The following is a 21,163-nucleotide window of genomic DNA, read 5'->3' as shown; positions in this document are numbered from 1 at the left end:
GCCAACGCGGACGGAATTGCTGCTCAAACTGCGAAGGGAGGTGTCGCGAGAAGCTGCCAAGAATCTGGTGAGTTAACTTCTTTCTTGCCTCTAAAACATTACATTAGAATAACTCTGACTAACAGTATCATTTGTGCTTTTGTAGCTGCGCTGTTACACAGCTGATGAACTTCTAGCAACATGAAGGAAAAACTGTGAAAGTGTGTTTAATGATGGGTTCATGTAGACTGCAAGGCTAGAGGAAAATAAGACACTATTTACAAGTCATTTCATTTTATGAATTGTTTGAAAATGTCAACGTTAATGGAAGAGAATGTTTATAGATTGTATCTCCGTTTTTAACTTTGTGATGACACACTTCCAATTATTTTAGGATTGATGGGGGCTGAAAGATTCTCTTTCTGACCCCAGAGAGTCACTGTCAGTAGAATGATCCAGGACATGTTCTTGTTCCTGTACTATTGTACTTTGATAATTAAAAGTATTGTTAGTAGGTTATTATGCTGATGAGGTGGTCGTAGTCGGCCTTCTTCCACAAACCCATGTGGATTCACGCAAAATAAGCACCTTTGAGTTGAATGTGGGTAAGACTAAGGAAATTATCCTATTTTTGCCAGGCAGGATTTCATTGCAGTTGTAGAAAGTAATGTCTTGGTACGGTTGTAACTGCTGTCTACCAAACTTAAAACTTTTATAAAGAAATGCACGGACCATTTCCTTTCCTCAGTAGACTCCTCAGAGTCTTTACAGAACTTTCAATGAGAGCGTGCTAAATACCTTCCCTATTTGATCACCTGAACTCCAGGCTCAGGATAAGGTGCTTGGCCAACAGAAGAACAGGTTAACCCCAGATGGGTCAGAGTGAACTGTATACCCTCAGCAGTCACCTCTGGGCCTTTATTCCCTCAGTTGAGACTGTGACCTCAGGGAGGCGCTGTAGACTCTAGACTTTTATTCCAAGCATTTCAATCAGCAATGTGAACGGAAAACAGAGGTCATGCCTCAAGTATTATGCTTATGTTATTGATAAGCGTGTGTACTGTGCTTGAAACTCTTTAAACTCGATTTTTTGGGATATGTTCTTAATTTCTGACATCCCCCTCTCCCCTTCCCTCAAACACACACATCACATTTCTTGTCCCCCCCCCCCACCAGTCAATGATGAGGATGATGTTGAGGTCCCTAGCCTCCCTCTGCTTCCTGGCTGCTGCTGCCTTAGCCGTCCCTGCTCAGGAGAAGCGCATCCTTCACCAGGCTGATCTGAGTGACCGCGCCCATGACGATGCTCACGGCTTCCAGTACGACCATGATGCCTTCCTGGGCAAAGAGGAGGCCAAGACCTTCGATCAGCTGACCCCCGAGGAGAGCAAAGACAAACTAGGGTAGGTGTTACTGACCTTCAGGATGCTCTTTCTACACTGGCCACTGCAGCAACACTCACAAGCTTCAGGGTTCATTTATTGTACAACACCGTGTTGCTCAATGAAATACCAGCGTAGGCCTTTATCCTACACAAGAAAAAGACAACACAACCATAAAAGTACACTCGTAAAGTGGATGCCATGCCAACTGCCAATTATTCCAAAACTCCAATAGACCGAAAAATGTCTCACTGGACTGAAATTCAATTGTCCTGTTATCCCAAAAACAAAGGCCCATTGCTCCAAAAATACAAACTCTCGGTGCAGCGAACAGAAGCTCATAGTTAATTATTATTCAAAGGCATAACCCGCCCTACTCTGCCTCTGGTTGACTTTCCCTGATATTCTCACCCTAAACCTAACCACCCCAACCAACGAGTAATAAGAGGCAGAGTGGCGGGTCATGCCGTCAGTAGGAAAACAAATCGTTAAGATACAGTGACATCATTCTGCATAATATTTAATAATATTTAGCCATGTGCTTATGTTGCAGGAACATTGTGTATTTTTCGGAGCAATGGCCGTTTGTTTGTTGAGGGAAAACAGGCTGTTGTACAAATGGGCTCTCTGTCTAATGGGACATCTTTTGGACTATTGGGGTTTCGGAGTAATGGGCTGTCCCTGTTGAGTGTAGATGCCTGCCAGGTGTGTCTGCATCAACCACTGCTGTGATGTTTGATTGAATAGATACAAACCAGCCCCCGTCTAGACTGCAAGGGTGTGAGATGAAAACAAACTGTAGAGCATTTCTTTAGTTTTTTCATTTACATCAGGAGGAATGTAAACAGCAGCAACACAAAGTTTTGCTTATAACAAAGGTTTGTACTTGTGTGTTTTTACATATTCATCAGCTTTTTCTTTGGTTTTTCTTTTGTACTATTTGGGTTTTGTGTGTATTTGGGGTTCTATTTCTAATGCATGGAGGGAGCAGATGCTTCCAGTCACCCCTATCCTTAACTCTGACCCCATCTCTCCCTACAGGAAGATTGTGGAGCGCATTGACACGGATAAGGATGGCTACATCAGCCATGCAGAGCTGCACAACTGGATCAAACACCGGCAGAGGAGGTATATCGCGGAGAATGTGAACAAACACTGGAAGGACTACGACAAGAACCAAGACGGAAAGATAAGCTGGGAAGAGTACAAAAACACCACCTACGGATACTACCTGGGTAAAGCTGTGTAAAAGATGACTCTTCCTCTCTCCCTTTTCCTTCTTTACTTCTTTCTTCTTTCTTCCTTTACAATGCCACCTCAAGTTCCATTTGTTAGCTGTTCTGGAGCATTCACAGCATGATCTTCACAGAACAACCGAATGCCCGTATGGCTGAAATATGAAGTGTGCTTTTCAGACGAGGAGTTTGATGACGTCGAAGACAAGGCCACCTATAAGTCCATGCTTACCCGGGACGAGAGGCGCTTCAAGACAGCTGACCGAGACGGTGACGGTATCGCCACACGTGAGGAGTTCACTGCCTTCCTTCACCCGGAGGAGTACGATTACATGAGAGACGTGGTGGTGCAGGTAGACCAACTCTCTAAGCAGCAGGAACTTTGGTGATAAGATGATGAAGTGTTTTTTTTTTTACCATGGTATTAATGTGGCTCCATGGATGGCAAAGCCAGGGGTGAGATATGTTTCATGCTTTACAAGCATAAATACACGTTTGCAGCTGATGTGTATCTGTTTGCATAGATTTCCACATCAATATCGTTTCCCAACCCTGTGAGCCCTGGGGAGGCTCCGGACCTCGGCTCTACACAGCACATGTGATTACTGTGAATATTACTCGTGTATTCACATAATGTTGTATGTTTTCTGCTTGTAGCCTGACATCTGTGATTCGTTTGTATACCAGTGAAATGGTTGTGTCAGGTTACCCTTCATCGCCCCCTCCTCCTCACACAGAGGAGGAGGGGGCTTGACTTGTTCAATGCATTAAGTATCAGGACTGGACCACTATGAGCACTACATCATTTTCTCATGTAGGAAACCATGGAGGACATCGATAAGAACGGCGATGGCAAGGTCGACATAGCTGAGTACATTGGTGGGTGTTTCCCGTGTTCTCTCAGACCAACCACCCCCTCCTCTCCTAAACCTGGAGGACATCTGTCCTAAATGTGTGTGTGCTGCTGCGCCTCCACAGGTGACATGTATACATCAGAGGATGGGGACGGCGAGCCGGACTGGGTCCAGACAGAGAAGAAGCATTTCTCCGAGTTCAGAGATGCCAACAAGGTAAAAGCTACAGTAAAGCTGCAGTCGCAGCCTTTGTAGTAAAACTATCAATATGACTATGTACAAATACTCTGTTAATAAGTAAATGTCTTACATTTAGGATTAGATTTGCGTTAAGCAAAAGTACAAAACAATTATCAGCAAAATGTAGTTTAAGTTCCTTTCAGAATGTTTTAATGAATATTATAGCTGAAGCATTAACACATGAGCAGTATTTTAATGTTGCAGCTGGTGGAAGTGGAGCTCATTTTAAGTACTTTATATACTGTTGGATAGTTTAATCTATAACTAATATTTAATCAATCACATGTTTTGTTTGTAAAGTACCTAGTTACTCCAGCTGATTAAAGTAATGTATGGACATTTAGTAGACCGGAAATATAACTAAGAACATGAAGTAGAAAGTTCCAGCTTCACCGTTGTGTGTATTTTTTACTTCAGATGTCTGTGTGCATCCTCTGTGCCCGTACTTACAGTTGCTTCCTCAGTAAAGCAGTTGTGTGTTGTACAGGATGGCTACCTGGATGCTGGTGAGGTAGCCCACTGGGTTCTGCCGGGAGATGTTGACCATGCTGACAATGAAGCCAAACACCTGATCCATGAGACGGACACCGACAAGGTAGACCTGCCACTGCTTAAACCCTCTGCCATACACAGTCTTTGCCCACCATAGCCTCTGAAGCACACTTCCATATTGACCATTTTCCAATAGCAGAATGTTTTCATGGATGGATTTTCACTTCCCTCCAGACAGACATTAAAGCCACAGCAGATAACTGAGCAGTACTTTATTTATCAAGAGAGTACATTGTCAGTGTGTGGTAATGCAGTTGTAAGCAGGGAGTATTGAGAAAACTCTCCTTGATGGTGCATTCAAAGATGCTTCAACATCTAACACAGTTAAAATATATTAAATGTATGAGCTCTCTCCTGGGAAAAATGAAACCCAGATGACATGGCAACAAGAGGATGAATATTGTACTTTCCAACTTCTACATTAAAAGGTTTGCAGCTGAGTTTGTAAAGTTTAATATTGAGGCCATAACTCAAGAATGGACATGATAACTATAACAATTTCACACAAATGTCTCATAGGATCAAATGATGAAGCGATGACATTTTGAGCGTGCTTTTAATGAATGTTAGTGCATGTGAGCGTTCCCCACTGGTTAGCTTGAGGCTATCGCTCTGCACTGCAGAAGCGTAGCACCCACCCTCCGGTTCCACCTTTAGCTCTGTCACCACTGTTGCTGTTGTTTGCACTGTTAGCTCTGTTAGCTGTGCGTCGTCAGCTCAGCCCATGCCATGTTGAGAACTGTTGAGAGACAATAGATATGCTCCCAATCTTGTCTGTAGCACCTTTAAATGCACCAAAGGACTTTTCAACACAGTCGCCCCTCGCAACTGCAATACCAAACAGTTGTATTGTAACTGACAAAGGTCAGTGGTTCGCTGTGTCTGCAACAGGAGTTTCATCGTGATGAAACGGAAGAGAGGTAAGGTAGTATCTATAAATAGAACTAAACCAGGACCTTACTACTCTCTCTAGTTTGAATGAGTAGAATACACACTGTACATACTACAATATCATGTATAATGCACTGGGCACTACACAATGTGCTGCACGGCAATGTAATTAATGTCAAGAATAAAAGTTAACACGGTGCATGTAATTGGGTAATTGTGGGTTAATTATTAACTAGCTTCTGTCTGTGTCTTGTTTCTCTTACTCCGGCTTGTCATCACCTCTTCTCTTTCTGTCAATCATAAACCAATAAACCAATGCTGGATGGAATCTGGTGATCAAACAACAGGACCAGAAAATTACCAAGAAGGAGATTCTGGCCAACTGGAACATGTTTGTGGGCAGCCAGGCCACCAATTACGGGGAGGACTTAATAAGGAGACACGATGAACTTTGATGAGCTGTCAGAAGCTCATTGGGAGAATATGGTTACCATGGTTTTGGGGTGGGGGTTCTGACTCTGGGGTAAAGGGTGTAATTATGTACCTTTGGTCACGCATGCACATACACACAAACACAATCCATTGAAATTCAGCATTCACTCACATACTGTGTATGTGAATACAGACGCTAAACTTCTCTCTTTGCTTCATTTACATATCCTCATGGGGTTTTTAACTGAGATGACACATTCCTGTTGTCTGATGAAAACTGTGCATCTCCACAATTACAAACTAAAGAAACTGTGGATAATGTCCAACATTCACTGGCATCCAGCTGACACAGTTATTTTTCTATGAGCCTGAGAGGTTCAAACGTAGTCCCAACACATCGTGTTCTGAAGACCAGCAAACATTGAGATACTGAGTTTTTACCTGAGATGGTTACATTTACCAGAAAGCATGTGAACAGTTGCTCTCAAGAAGTGTATGAAGTGACTTCAGGGGGTTTGACTATTAAAGTCTTCTTTTTTCTACAAATGCAGTTTATTTGTTATTTATTTGTGTATATTATATTGTGATTATGAGAACAGTGTAGCTCTCTACATGAATAGGAGGTGATTTTCTGGTTACTGGTATATTTCTGACTATTTTCCTACAATATGACATTTAGTCTGAAGGTGTTAAAGCAGATGTACAGATATTTATCAACTTTCAGCAGAATCATATTCATACATCTCTTCATGTTATCAGTGGTCCAGAAGAATACTTATATTTCATTTAAAACACAACAATCAGTTTTTGTTTTACAAATCTCATGTATTGCTTTGACCTTGTTCTTGATTATTTGTAATTTTGTGTACATTTTATTATGATGATATTTACAGTATTGGAAACTACCACTTAATGAGTTAACTGAGCAGGTTGTGTGTCATAACAGGTACGGATTCCTTTACCAAAGCACAACACATTTTCAAGTCCTCTTCCAGCTCCACCAGTGTCCAGTCAAAAGAAATCCTTTCAGAGCCAGCAGCTCCTGAGAGAGGGTTAAGTCTTAAAAAGTCCAACATGACCTGTTTGAGTTAACAGCTGAGAAAACCACCTAAATATACTTTTCCTGATCTGACCATTATCATTATTATTATTATGTAGTTACTTTAGTACCTCAGGCTTATGTTCAGCAGAGGCTGAGCCACCTTAATGTTTACTCCCCGGTACAGGTCAAGCTCCAGAAACATGGATTGCACGCTCCCATAATACAGTTTGATAGCGTCTTTGGCCCCTTCCTGTATGGTGAAGACATTTTTCAGATGCCACACCTCCAGATTCGAATGCATGCTTTCTGTTAGACATCTATTCTTTCAAGATCACGCTATTCTCTCAGCCACCGATGATTTTCACAGTCAGTAGTACTCTTGAGGATGAGTAAAATCATCTTACATTGACCTGTCCCACTTTTTATAGAGCATCACGAACAACACATAACAATTTACAACCACGATTGCGTTATAAAATTAAGCAGACATTTAAAGACAGCAGACAGAACGAAGTGAATATTCAGTAAATTAAGTTAAAAAAAAGCAAAATAACTATATAAGAATGTACAGAAGTAGGGAGGGGTTTTCAGGCAGGCTTTTGCCAACTCATCATTTAGGCTGTGTCTTTACCTGTCCCACTTATTCTGACTAGTTTTCAGACTTAACTTTTCCTCAGTTACAATCGACCAGCCCAACTGAAACCCAGCTTTCATCTGTCAGAGACCAAACAGCAGTCAAACTGTGATTGTTGGCGACGCTCAGATATTAATCATCTATCTGCTCATTATTTCAGTCATCAAATGTACTCCCAACGTACTAGCTTTAGGCTACTTGAGTACTTTCTTCAAAATAAAGCAAACTATTTTACACCAGGGTAAAAATTATGAAACATAATAGTGTTTTCACCATTTGCTTTCATGTCAAATAGAAGACACAAACGAATTTATGGGCAACCAATCTGAAGGATGTTTAAAAGTATTGTTAGTAATGTGCTTATTGTGATTTTGTGTGTTTTTAACTTTATATTGATTGATTTCTATTATATGTTTATGTGCTGCTCTGTAACAGCACAGCAGGTGTAGGGTGTGATGTGAGCTCAGTGTCTTGTTATTGGTCATGAATGTTTGCATTATATGGCCAGATGACCTAATAAAGCAGGACCCACCTGAAGGCCCTTATCAGGTCAGTTGATACAATCTTGCATCTCCTCAGCACCGTGTCAGCATCAGTATCTGATCTGATTAATGGAGCATATTCACACATCGTCAGTAAAGCAGCACAAACCAGGTTGGTAATCCAGCCTTGCTTTAAACTGGTTCATCGTGGTGTGCTTCCTCGATGAATGTCATGGGTAAGAAATATTGATGAAATGTGTCTTATGAAAGCAGCAGGTGAAAGAGCTTTCCTTTGTTTGGAGCGTTTCCACAATGAGAATTAGAGGTTTTCATAGAAACTAAATGAAGAGGCTACATGTGATAGATGGACTTCAGCTTGTGTAGCTTCAGACTGGTGAGAAGCTGACAAGTATTTTCAGATTAAAGTCTGGTGAACAAGTTAGTTCACCAGACTCCAGCTCTGTATAATATTTCTTTACAGTGTTTATTGGAGGATGTCCCCACTAGATGTACTAGACAACTATGAATATAAGTGACTGTCGGATATGAATGAATGTATTAGTTATGCAATTTCTGTTGCATGTCAGGTTGAGAATATATCAGGTCAAGAATAAAACCCACAAAATTCAGACGGCAGCTGGTGTTTTTTACCCTCTGCGGCTCATGTTAGGACAGTTTCACAAGCAGGGAGAGAAATACGGTGCATTCAGGTGACGTAGAAACGTGAAAGTCTCTCTAGAGTCCATTTGGTTTGCTGTTCTACTGTAGAAACATGACGCCATGAAGAGGACCTGCTCCCTGGGTAAATATGAAGGGCTCACTCTAAGCTAACAAAAATACATTCCTAGTTTTAAGTCATTTTACACTAATGAAAACAGTTATGAATATTATATTCCATTTCTGCTACACGGTTCAGCCATACACTACGGTTGGAACTAGTCTGGTTTGCTCCTCTAGCCTCTCAGGTTTTATATCTCTCTCTCCAATAGCTGAATGTAGAATAAAATATGTATTTATTTCCATATCTCTATCCCTCCCTGTCCTCTGCTTGTCAGGACGGCCGCCTGACTTTTTCTGAGCTGCTCAACAAGATGGCCGACATCATGACCAGCAGCATCACCGACTACGGAGGGATGAGGGTGGACGAACATGATGAACTGTGACAAATGAACCACAGCACAGGAGGAAAAAGCTTTTTCACGGTGTTTTGTTGAATATATCTTGCTCACAATGATAGTGGGGACATCCCGTCTCGCAGCGCAGTCAAGTATGAACTGACCAATAAGAGCAGCTTGCATTCTAGTGGCACTGTAAACGTGCTACGGTACATGTTCAGACACTACGACCGGATATGGACACTGAATTTTATCTGTGAAACTACAAACAATAAAAACATTGGTTTCCATATGTTTATGGTTTAATGAAAACAACTTGAAACTCTCTTGAATTGATCCTAAACAGCTGACATCAATTCTATTAACTTTTGTCAAAATAACAATATCATTGTGTCGAATGATTTAAAAGTCTCAAATATATCAATAAAGACAAACAATGACTAAAGTAATGTGCAGTTTAATGCCTAAAACCGTAAGTAACTGACCATCACAGACATTAACAAACTCAAACGGTTACATGTATCTCGTCATCAGGATGCAACATTGAGGAGCTTTAGAATTACCAGCTGCACATCCTATGAAACTAATCCTGTGGCTCTGAACGTGAAATATAATTTGACTTTACTTATCTTTTGGAGCACATAGCAATAAATCAATGATCCATTTGATTCTACTCTCATGTAGAGCGTTATCGTTTATGCAGTGTTTCTGCTAAAAAGGGACAGGTTGAATGGTGAAGACCAGCTCTGCTCTATGAATGGAATCATTTGATCTTATCAGATCTGATCAGATCTTATTTGATCTTGGGAGACCAAAGACATAAACGGTACATCCTGATCTTATTAGTGAGCAGCACACAGCAGTAAAGGACCTGCTACTGTAAACGGGCTTTCAGACACAGATATCGAAGGAAAAATCTATGTTTTGAAAAGGTCAAATGACATTCAGGAGGGAAAGGAATTTCACAGTCTATGATGGAAAAAAGTTACCTACAGAAGAAACATATATGCCAGCCAACAACCAAGGCCATTAAAATGGGTGAAAGCTGTCGACACTCTGTCCTCCGTCTCATACTTGCATCACTGGACGAGCCTCTTTGGCCCGGAGGTCAACTCCAGACGCAGCGAAGCCGGTTCCACCCTGTCAGAACACACAACACACAACACAAGGTCATATCCGACTACTTTGGGAGACCAAAGACATAAACAGTACATCCTGATCTTATTAGTGAGCAGCATACAGCAGTAAAGGACCTGCTACTGTAAATGGGCTTTCAGACAGAGGCCATTATATGTCTCACTGGGTAATGTCCTCAGTGGACAGCAGCCGGGGGAAATCCCCACCCCCTCCCTCTATCCCCTCTCCATCACGTCAACAGCAACAACATGCTGTCTGAAAGCACCTCGAGAATCTCTTCGGTAGAATTCATGGAGCGATTCAAAATCATGGAGGACCCGGAGTCTCCCCCACGTAGAACTACACACGTACCCTCTGCATTGGTATGATGTCTCTGTCGGACAGCTTGTCTCCGGACACAGGATCAATCATGTCCTTCTTGATCAGCTTCTCCACACACTCCAGAGTCACCACCGTCCCTCTGAACACGGAACAGAGAGTCAGCTATGCTGCCAGAGAACACTGAACATGTGGACGTCAGAATGGAGGAAGACGTATGGACACTCACGAGGGGCGCAGAACAGCGCAGGGGACACTGTTGCCTAGGACGTCTCTGGTTACTGCACATACATACCTGTCCTAAAGAGACAAGACGGCATTATACCAATGACGTAGATCTGTTCACATCACATAGAACAGGACCGTGAGGGACCGTGCCTACTTTCTCAAATGGGATTTGCTGTTTCCCATCACCGTATCCACAACTATTTGGTTTTATGAGTTTAGAATTTCCACTATTTTTGCAGAATAAATTGTTTAGTTTATCTAAATTATCCAAGATGAATTGAAAACAGAATCCTCATTAGCCCGAATCAGTAGTGACTTGATCCTACTAACAATGTCTCTGATACCATCTAACTCTGTACTGTAGAGTCACAGTTTGTTTTGGGATTTGTTGACAATAAGAAAAATGTATTAAAACACCAGACCTATCCTTTTATCAGGAAACACACTGGCCATATGCACATCACTGTAGACAGACTTTCATCCACTAGATCACACTTTTGATTTTAGTGAGAAATAAACTTGAGTTGGCAGCTGTCAAATCACCGTCCTCTTTGTGTGTGCAGACAACAGACATGTGCGTTACGACATCACCAGACACTAGATTTGGTTTCAGTACAAGTAAAGTTCAGGAACACGACCACCAGATTAAAGTGCAAATGATTTGATCTTTGACCACCTCTGCTTTCAGGTTAAATTACTTGATTTAAGTTTAACACAACTCATCATCAAGTAGGTTTCACAGTTTGCAGTGTGTATGCAGTAATGTTTGGTGAAGTTCTTCTAAGTTAGTAACAATGATTATCTGCTCCTGGGTGCTCGTGGGCATGAGCTAAGATGTGAACTAAACTGACCTGGTGGGTGAGCAGGGCCACTCGATCCAGGCTGGAGTCCAGAGGGGTGAAGCGCACTGTGATCAGCTCATTCATCTTAATGGGTCGTCCTGACATGGGACACAACACAGCCTTACTCTGACAGGGAGAGAGAGAAAAGGAGACATTTAATTCCACATAACACTACTTCAGTGTAGAAGTGGAGAGCTGAGATTGCAGAAGACGGGTTTCCACAGTCAGCCTGCCTTCTGCCTTTAAAGTAGTGTCAACATCAAACAGACAGATACACAGAACAAACAGAGGACATCGTGACATTTAAAGCCAACAGGAGGGTGGGTGGACTGGTGGCCAGTCCACCCACCCCCCCACTACATATTTCAATCAAATTTCCTGAGTGTGAACAGTGGTGGTTTCTGGAGATACGACTCATTTTGGTCAATTTTTTTCCTTCGTAAATTTTAAAAAGCAGGTTTGCTTAATGCTGCTCAGAGAACATCTGGGGCCGAGGGAATAGTTCTTTGTAATCTATCTCGTGTATAACAGAGATGTCGTAGTTTGAATCTACGTTTTTCGGCAGATGGAAGGATAGACAAAAGCCCTTTTAACCAGTGGTGGGCCGTCAGGGCCTGCAAGGCCTTCTCTGCTGGCCTAAACAGAATCACAAAATTATAGCCATTTTATATTTTTTCTTAAATACACTACATGCATTATAATTTATAAAAATATTTTTCCCATTATCTTATTTTCTCATTGCACAGCTACTGTCTTCCTCAGTTGCTCTGCTTCCAGTGCAGCTTGTTTTAAGCAGAGCTTTTATCCAATCAGATCTCACCTCTGTGTCTCTAGGTAGAACAGAGGCCCGAGGCCTGCAGACTCACAAGTGAATCCCTTTGCAGTTTAAGTGAATGGGGACGATATTGTTGATTGTTATAGTCTTCAACCAATCAGATCTTTAGTTTGACATGTTGGGCGTATTCTTTGACGTGTCAGAGCCGGCTAGCTGGTCTACAAGTACGTCAGCATTACGTGCAGCTCAGTTTCCAGGTGCAGCTCTACAGTGAGGTGCAGCGTGCTGCGATTGGTCAGTGGGCGAGCACGTGACTATTGTGAAACGAAACTTAAAGTAGCCATCAGAGGATTAGTCAGAGTAGTGAGAGTTCAAATTCGAAGATATGGAAGAAATGATGACATTTTTTGCATGGTGTAGATTATTTTATTTTTATACATAGCTTTGTTTTTTTTTTTTAACACTCAATGGCTGAAAGAGGAGAAACAGATTTGTGGGTTGGGATTTAACCGTGGGATTAAACTCTTTGTCAACAAAGAAAGGAGGATGGAGTTTGTCTTTAAGTGAACAGCATTTGGTAAGTCAACTGCGTTTGTTTTTTTACATCTAATATCTGAATGGCCCTCGAGGGTGTAGCAGAATGCGTGTTGATGCAGGTCTGCTGGGTTGATTTGTTGTCATATGAATATATGTGACTGGTTCTTGTGAGTTTGTTGTTGTCATTGTGTTAATCATATAGATTTGGACTATATGCATTGTCCGTTAATTACGAAGCATACCGTCATGCGCCGAGTTATTGTTTGTTAAGCTAGTTTAGCGTAGCCTCCCAGAAGTGCGGCGCCTCAGCTGTCTTTTGTTTTGTTCCGGGTTCAGAGGTCACAAAGCCCGTTGTCTGCTACGTGAGCGCAGTCCACCGAAAACATTATATTTCCCACAATTTAAGCTTCTGCATTTTCCAAATGCACTAGTATTATTCAAACGTATTGTTCGGTTCGTAAGCCTCGTACCGAACGGTTTAATACGAATATGTGTAGTTACACCCCGAGAAACAAATAACTGTAGTTGTGGCGCCATCATGACGTTATTAGGAGGTGTTTCAGTTGCAGGACAGCACTTCAGTGCCAGGTATAAAATGCAAGGAGCGCCACTGCTTTTAAGACATGGAATATGTAACACTGCTGGCTTGATCGGTATTTGTCATCCAGACAGGTTTCTGTTAAATCTCCTGAAGAAATGCAATTTAATAATTACATACATACATGAGATTTGACCTCTGCATTTACAGTGGGTACGGAAAGTATTCAAACCCCTTTACATTTTTCACTCTTTGTTTCATTGCAGCCATTTGCTAAAATCAAAAAAGTTCATTTTATTTCTCATTAATGTACACTCAGCACCCCATCTTGACAGAAAAAAGCAGAAATGTAGAAAATTTTGCAAATTTATTGAAAAAGTAAAACTGAAATATCACATGGTCATAAGTATTCAGACCCTTTGCTGTGACACTCATATTTAACTCACATGCTGTCCATTTCTTCTGATCCTCCTTGAGATGGTTCTACTCCTTCATTGGAGTCCAATGTTTAATTAAACTGATTGGACTTGATTAGGAAAGGCACACACCTGTCTATATAAGACCTTACAGCTCACAGTGTATGTCAGAGCAAATGAGAATCATGAGGTCGAAGGAACTGCCCAAGGAGCTCAGAGACAGAATTGTGGCAAGGCACAGATCTGGCCAAGGTTACAAAAGAATTTCTGCAGCACTCAAGGTTCCTAAGAGCACAGTGGCCTCCATAATCCTTAAATGGAAGAAGTTTGGGACGACCAGAACTCTTCCTAGACCTGGCCGTCCAGCCAAACTGAGCAATCGTGGAAGAGCCTTGGTGAGAGAGGTAAAGAAGAACCCAAAGATCACTGTGGCTGAGCTCCAGAGATGCAGTAGGGAGATGGGAGAAAGTTCCACAAAGTCAACTATCACTGCAGCCCTCCACCAGTCGGGGCTTTATGGGGGAGTGGCCCGACGGAAGCCTCTCCTCAGTGCAAGACATATGAAAGCTCGCATAGAGTTTGCCAAAAAACACATGAAGGACTCCCAGACTATGAGAAATAAGATTCTCTGGTCTGATGAGACCAAGATTGAACTTTTTGGCGTTAATTCTAAGCGGTATGTGTGGAGAAAACCAGACACTGCTCATCACCTGCCCAATACAATCCCAACAGTGAAACATGGTGGTGGCAGCATCATGCTATGGGGGTGTTTTTCAGCTGCAGGGACAGGACGACTGGTTGCAATTGAAGGAAAGATGAATGCGGCCAAGTACAGAGATATCCTGGAAGAAAACCTCTTCCAGAGTGCTCTGGACCTCAGACTGGGCCGAAGGTTCACCTTCCAACAAGACAATGACCCTAAGCACACAGCAAAATTAACAAAGGAGTGGCTTCGGAACAACTCTGTGACCATTCTTGACTGGCCCAGCCAGAGCCCTGACCTAAACCCAATTGAGCATCTCTGGAGAGACCTGAAAATGGCTGTCCACCAACGTTCACCATCCAACCTGACGGAACTGGAGAGGATCTGCAAGGAAGAATGGCAGAGGATCCCCAAATCCAGGTGTGAAAAACTTGTTGCATCATTTCCAAGAAGACTCATGGCTGTACTAGCTCAAAAAGGTGCTTCTACTCAATACTGAGCAAAGGGTCTGAATACTTATGACCATGTGATATTTCAGTTTTTCTTTTTTAATAAATTTGCAAAAATTTACATTTCTGTTTTTTTCTGTCAAGATGGGGTGCTGTGTGTACATTAATGAAAAATAAAATTAACTTTTTTGATTTTAGCAAATGGCTGCAATGAAACAAAGAGTGAAAAATTTAAAGGGGTCTGAATACTTTCCGTACCCACTGTACATCCTAACACGGGGATCAGACCACCAACCTTCCATACATCAGACATCACAGCACGTTTACAGAAAGAGCCACCATGCTTAATCAATGAACTCAGTTCATCATTGAAGTTACATCAGAGGGAGCACCATTAGTGTCAGGGATCTGAGAAGGTGGTAACATCACAATACAAGCATCTCTCTCTGCATGTTTCACCCTGAGCTGCTGCAGTGTGACAGCATTCGTGTGTCGTGTTGAAGGTGATATCAAAAGGATTACCACCGTGACTTTAACACCAAAGTGACCAGGGTGATTACTCGCACATTAGACCAACATGTTGAAATCTGACCAACATAAAGGGGCAAAACTTTCACCAACTTCCTGCTAAAGAGACATAAGAGCACTCAGCTAAAGGGTTTTCTCTGACTTCAATCTCATTGAAAGACGTGTTATTTTTCCAGACAGGATTTAGCATCCAGCAATGGTTGCCCTGACATAGCGGAAGAAGACACTCACTGGCTTCTTGAGCAGGGTGGGCTTGGACACTGGTGTCAGAGAGGGGATCCAGAAACTGGGCAGGCTCTGGCTGGAAGAGGCGGCTGGACCAGCAGTGGAGGATTCTGCTGAGCTGCTGTCTGTCCTGCCCTTCTCACCTCCTTTGTTCAGTCCTGAAGGGAAGAGGTGACAGTTTCTACTCTCTTAATTCATTGTTGTAATTATGACTGGGAGCATGAGACAAGTACAACTTCATTTCATTGTGCAATCCTGTAATGACAATAAGTAATCCTTGAAGATGAAGACATGATGTCAAGGCTAAAGATACGGTTTCCTGTGTACATGCATTAATGCCAGATTATTTTTTATCTGCACCAAAAGTTTGCTTTTACTGCATCTGTCCTTCTTTCTAGGTTCTGGCCAACATCTATATTCAGTTTGACTGAGACAGTAAAATAACAATAGAGTATTTGACCTGGACAGTCAGTGTCATTGTGAAGAGGACCACTGACATTTTCAGCAAACCGATATAATGTAGTTTGAGCCAACTTTCCCTTTTTTAATTTAAATTGATGGAAGTTGAAAAATAAAGAGACGTGTTTCAATGTGTTGTATGCCATTTGAGCTGCCTTTCCCTGCACAGTAATGTCCAGTGAAACTACTTACTCATGCTCAGTTTCCATATGGAAAGTGCATTGGATTTCTGCAAAATACTCGTTTTATAATATTAGGCGGCATCACACATTCAAACAACACCTTATTAATATACGATGTGCAACATACTTTTTTTATTTAGTAAATAAAATGTGAGAAATGATTATGTCAACTAAACTAAAGTAAGATGTGTAACATTACTGTTTGGCATCTTGAAACACCACCCGTCATGTAATCATTTCCAGAATTTACTACATGATTTCATCTCAGAAATATTCATCTTTGATCCGTATATGTTGGGGTTTAGCCTTTCAGAATCAGTTTTCACTGTGGACAAAAACTGTTTGACTTTTTGTTCAAGAACGGTAGTTTTTATTTTTACAGTTTTTGTATGCTTTTCTAGGGAGGCACACACCTGTATTAGCACCATTAATTACATTTATATAACCACAATAACAAAATCATATTTTCCCATTTGTAATGCAAAAAAAACGATCATTCGACAAATTAGATTTCTGTGTCCACCCTACTCTGAATATAATGTGATCTGTGTCACATGAGAGCAAAAAAAAAAGAGCAAAAAGAGTGTTCAGAGACACTGACGCAGCATTTTGAGGACAAACGGCACACACACGTACCAGATGTGAATGGGTTGATGGGTTTGGACACAATGCTGTTCTCTCTGGTCTTAAACCGCTCCACTCTCTCTCTTTCTTCTGACTTGGACTCAAGTTGGCTGCTGCTCTTCTGCGCCTGCTTCTGCTTCTCGTACGCCTGAAGAATTAGAAGAAAACGCATAAGAGAGAATTTTTCAGAAAGAAGCAGCAAAAATTGAAGGGAATTTATCTGTATAAAACAATGCATTAAGAATTTTTGTGACAAAAAAAAAAAAGAAAAGGTGATGAACAACGTAACTTCAACACATTATTAATACAGAGAACTGTGGCTGATGAAAGCTCTTTCTCAACCAAAATTGGAACTTTTCCAAAACGGCCTCCAGTCTGCCAGTATTACGCTGGCTTAGTGTTTCAGTGCGTGCGGGTTGGAGGGAGTTTTGGTAAAACAAAGACGTGAGCTTCCAAGTGACGGTCAGGGGATGTGTGCCAGTAGAGTCAAGGAGCAGCAATGTGCTAACTTTGTCTATGATCAAGCATCTGATCAGTCAGCATAGCTCTCAGCTGTATTCATGTTCAATTCATCAGACAACCGCTTGACCATGAAATAATGACGTGGTCTGTGCCAGTCATTGCAAGTTGTTGTCTGTGATGCAGTTTTGTAGTTTGAAAAAACTGGAAAGGGGGTGAAGAAGAAGAGTTTTCTGTTGTTCAAGTGTCCCACTGTGGGCACACGTCTCTACAAAAACAACCTTGAACAATAGTGTGGACACAAGTCAAGTCATGAGATGGTGTAGACAGAAGTACAGGGCTTACCTTCATCTTTTTGGCAGTTTCTGTCTTCTGGTGCAAAATGTATTCAAGAATGGCCTGTTTTTCATACATGAATCCATCTGGACTGAGCCCAGCAACAGAAACAAGACAACACTGTTTACATATGTGGTCACATGTCAGGGATATACAGCTCATTTGTGTGTTTGAATGTTAACATACGTCATCACAGGATCCTGACAGGGCTGCAGGGACAGACAGCAGCAGTCAAAGTCTTTGATCGCATCTTTGCCCAGTCGAATGCTCTGAGTCCCGTAACCAGACGCCGCTGAGCAGGAGGAGAGGCACACACAACATGGTGTAATGGAAGATAAGACAGGAATTGCTGTCCAACAATGAATGAATTGCCTTCGTTCTGCCTGCAATATCATTACAGTCAGCTCCACACAGTGAAATACATTCGTGTGACGTTAGATACATTTCTAATTTAATCAACTTCTCATTGTTTACATTTATTTACCTAAAAATACTAGACTAATAGTTTGACTCTAAAATGAAAGTTTGTGTTTGAAAAGTCCGCCAAGCTGATCTTTGAGTGTCATTAGGACGACTACACATTCAGACTGTTAATCATTTTTCTGTTCAGGAAAACTGAAGTGAGAAACATAAAATAGAAATAGGGCCTTCAAAAAAGTCTTTGTTCTACTAGCTGAGATGCCACCTGCCTGTCAGGACTATGTAACATTCATACTCCGCAGGAACAGCCTGCAATCAGGGTTAAGCGTCTTGCCCAAGGACACATCGACATGGACTAGTGGAGCCGGGGATCGAACCTTCTTTGATTGAAGGACGACCCTGCTCTACCACTGAGCCACAGTCGCATGTAATGGACACGTCCACAAAGAAATCATTTATGGTAGTTCAAGAAAAACATGAAACTATCTAGTCAGGTGAACGATGGGTACTTTTCTTTCACTGTAGAATAGGACCGCTTGAAGGCCTCACTAGACAAATGAAGCAGCATCTTAAACAGAGAAGACTGAACCGAGTGAGAACATCTGTCGGACGTAAAACGATGTCACACACAATAAATGAAACTACTGTCAGTGTGTGGCTCAACGTATCATTGAGGAAGATGAGTTTCTGCCTTGAAACATGAGAAACTCAAACATTGTTCTGTCCTCCAGACACACAGGTGGAGGAGCTGCTTTAAGTGGCCAAAGCAAGCCTGTTCCAACAGGAAATATAGGAGCGTAAACGAGCTAACGCTAAATGTAAGTCAACAGTTAAAGAAAGCTAGCTTGACAGGTTCTCACCTGTGTCTTTCCTTTTCTCGTGGTACGTGTAGACAGCTCCAGCCGTACAGTTCTTTCCATGGCGCGTCATTGTACTTCTACTTTATTTTGCTGGTCTGTAGGCGTTTAAAGAGAAATGTGGTGTTATTGTAGCAGGGAGCATCGATGCTAACATTAGCTGCTAAATGTGTACATACAAAAGACATGCACAGATTGTGTTCAGAAAACGTTGCATTAGAAAAAGACAAAAAAAAAAGAGTTGTGGCTAGAGAACAGATTAACAATTACGTTACCAGTGATGCTTGTGTAAGTTTACGAAGCAAGCACCAAAACATCGACACAACTTCTTCTTCGTCGTCGCCTTCTACTGCTTCCGCTCACTCCACTTCCTCCTCCTCTTCTTCTTCTTCTTTTGCGTTTTATGGCAACTGGCATCCTTCATGTCGCACTACTGCCGCCTTCTGGTTTAAATTCTCCTAATGTCCCCTTACCGTTGTTGTATCAAGACTGTTTCCCTCTCGATGTGTGTTTCCCACTATACTGTATACTGTAAACCTAAACCCATAGCCTAAACCTAACCCAACACGGAGGGGGTGTGCTCTATAGCGGTAATGATGGTTCAACCTTCACCTTCACCCTCCTTACTGTAAGAAAAGAAACACAAGGCAATATAAACAGACACAAATGATTAGGATTTTAAAAGAGTGACACAAATGAGATAGAAGATAAAGATGAGTTAAAATAAAACAAGACAAATCAAACAGTATAGAAAAAAACGACAGGGCTGAATTTGAATGAATGGTGCCAGGTTTCGTGTCGTAAATTGCAGTGGCAACGTTTGCACTCCTGATTTAAAAGAACTGAGAGTTTCAGATATGTGGTGCATTAAAATTGAATGCTGCTTCTCCTCGTTCAGCTTGGTCTCTGGGGACGGTAAGCAGACCTGTCCCAGACCATCTGAGAGGCCTGGACGGTTCAGTAGCAGAGCAAACCAACAGGGAAAGTTCATTCTTTCACACTTAGGAAGCCAGTGCAAAGATCTTAGAACTACACGTATGTGATCTGGAATCCAAAACCCTTGTAACTCAAAGGGTTCAATGGGTATTTGGTTGCCATTATGCTGAACTGAATACACAAGAAAAATATTGTGTTTTACCACCATATCAGATTGTGTTCCAAAATGTTCCGTTTAACACATGAGCTAACTACAACAGTTAATTCATGTTTTGTAAATCTCACTGTAGTGTTCACAACAAATATTTGCAGGAATGCTCAAAAGAAGTGTGAACCTCACTGTGAGCCGAAAACATTTCTCTGAATGATTTTTGCTTCTATAAACACAGACTACGTTGAACATTATTATGCTAAGAGCTACAACAAAAGCAGTGAACCATTCCTTTAAGGACACCATCAGAACTGTCTTCCATTTGTAAAATGTCAATGTGTGTTTAAGTTCAAGGATTATCATTACCCATTACTCAATGGGTAATGATAATGTTACCTTTTGAAATGGAAAATTTAATTATCAATTTTTTAACCGTCACACTCTTGATCCTCCCCCAAAAAGTCCTTAAATGTATGACACTATAACATACTATGTTCTGTACTGTTGTGGTGCAAACAAAGTAAACCTTTCAGACTTAAGAAAACATATTTTGAATGGCTGGCTGTTTTTTATTTTTGTGATATTAAATAAAAATATTCAAGCTGCCATGTGTCATTTGAAAACCTTTTCTCAAAGTTGAGCGTGACATCTATATTTGGGCCCTTCTTTTGTGTATGTGCATCAGGGACATCAGTAAATGATCAACCTTCAGGTTGCTGGTAATAAAACTAGCAGGGCCTGTGTTTCCCGTACAAGTACTGTTTATTTCTGTGTCTGAACAGCAGCATTTCCTGCCTATGTGACTGTGGATTTCCTGTGAGCACACCCCTACACCCACTGCACATACAGCTCCAACTAACAGATGCACAGAGTGAACTGCTGCTGGCCTAACAGAACATGCTTGCTGCTTGTAGGAGATATCATTCATGTGGAAATGACTGTTGACCTGCATACACTTTTACATAAGTAGAAAATAGACTGGTTCAAGGCACCTGAGTGCTTGCCTTGGTTCATCAGTCTACTACAGTGGAAAGGAACCAAAAAACATTAATGTATTTCGAAGTATGAATTTGTGTTTTGTCAACAAAATGACAGAATAAACAAATTCTGAGAAAAACTAGACTCTTGACAAACATAATCAGGAAAGAGCCCCATCTTCTTGCACAGATAAACAAAGTATATGAAGTCCCTGTTGACCCTGCAGT

At 41.5% G+C, this 21,163-nt stretch overlaps 2 protein-coding genes across 3 annotated transcripts; one reads left to right on the top strand and one right to left on the bottom strand.

Annotated features, from left to right (window-relative positions):
* The first annotated feature begins 25 nt into the window (after positions 1-25).
* Positions 26-9,244, top strand: rcn3 (reticulocalbin 3, EF-hand calcium binding domain). 2 transcript variants are annotated; one of them, XM_031871110.1, is made up of 8 exons: positions 26-67; positions 1,156-1,382; positions 2,403-2,596; positions 2,777-2,949; positions 3,415-3,475; positions 3,575-3,666; positions 4,178-4,285; positions 8,779-9,244. In XM_031871110.1, the coding sequence occupies exons 2-8, from the start codon at positions 1,159-1,161 to the stop codon at positions 8,884-8,886; spliced, it is 960 nt and encodes a 319-aa protein (XP_031726970.1). In that variant the 5' UTR covers positions 26-67; positions 1,156-1,158; the 3' UTR covers positions 8,887-9,244. The 2 variants fall into 2 exon arrangements, with proteins under 2 accessions (XP_031726970.1, XP_031726969.1); XM_031871109.1 differs by lacking the exon at positions 8,779-9,244 and adding an exon at positions 5,481-7,971.
* On the bottom strand, positions 6,321-19,233 carry nosip (nitric oxide synthase interacting protein). The gene is made up of 10 exons (XM_031871111.1): positions 19,147-19,233; positions 18,875-18,969; positions 17,781-17,886; positions 17,604-17,685; positions 16,812-16,947; positions 15,541-15,692; positions 11,373-11,489; positions 10,523-10,593; positions 10,327-10,435; positions 6,321-9,978 (listed from the first exon to the last, which is right to left on the bottom strand). Exons 2-10 carry the CDS (start codon positions 18,942-18,944, stop codon positions 9,907-9,909), a joined length of 915 nt encoding a protein of 304 aa, XP_031726971.1. The 5' UTR covers positions 18,945-18,969; positions 19,147-19,233; the 3' UTR covers positions 6,321-9,906.
* Positions 19,234-21,163: the final 1,930 nt, after the last annotated feature.

This window comes from Anarrhichthys ocellatus, unplaced genomic scaffold (genome assembly GCF_004355925.1).
Source record: "Anarrhichthys ocellatus isolate YVR2014 unplaced genomic scaffold, GSC_Weel_1.0 scaffold56, whole genome shotgun sequence".
In the NCBI taxonomy this organism is placed as follows: domain Eukaryota; kingdom Metazoa; phylum Chordata; class Actinopteri; order Perciformes; family Anarhichadidae; genus Anarrhichthys; species Anarrhichthys ocellatus.
Note: the sequence above shows the minus strand (reverse complement) of the source record. Positions and strands in the feature narration are given on the sequence as shown.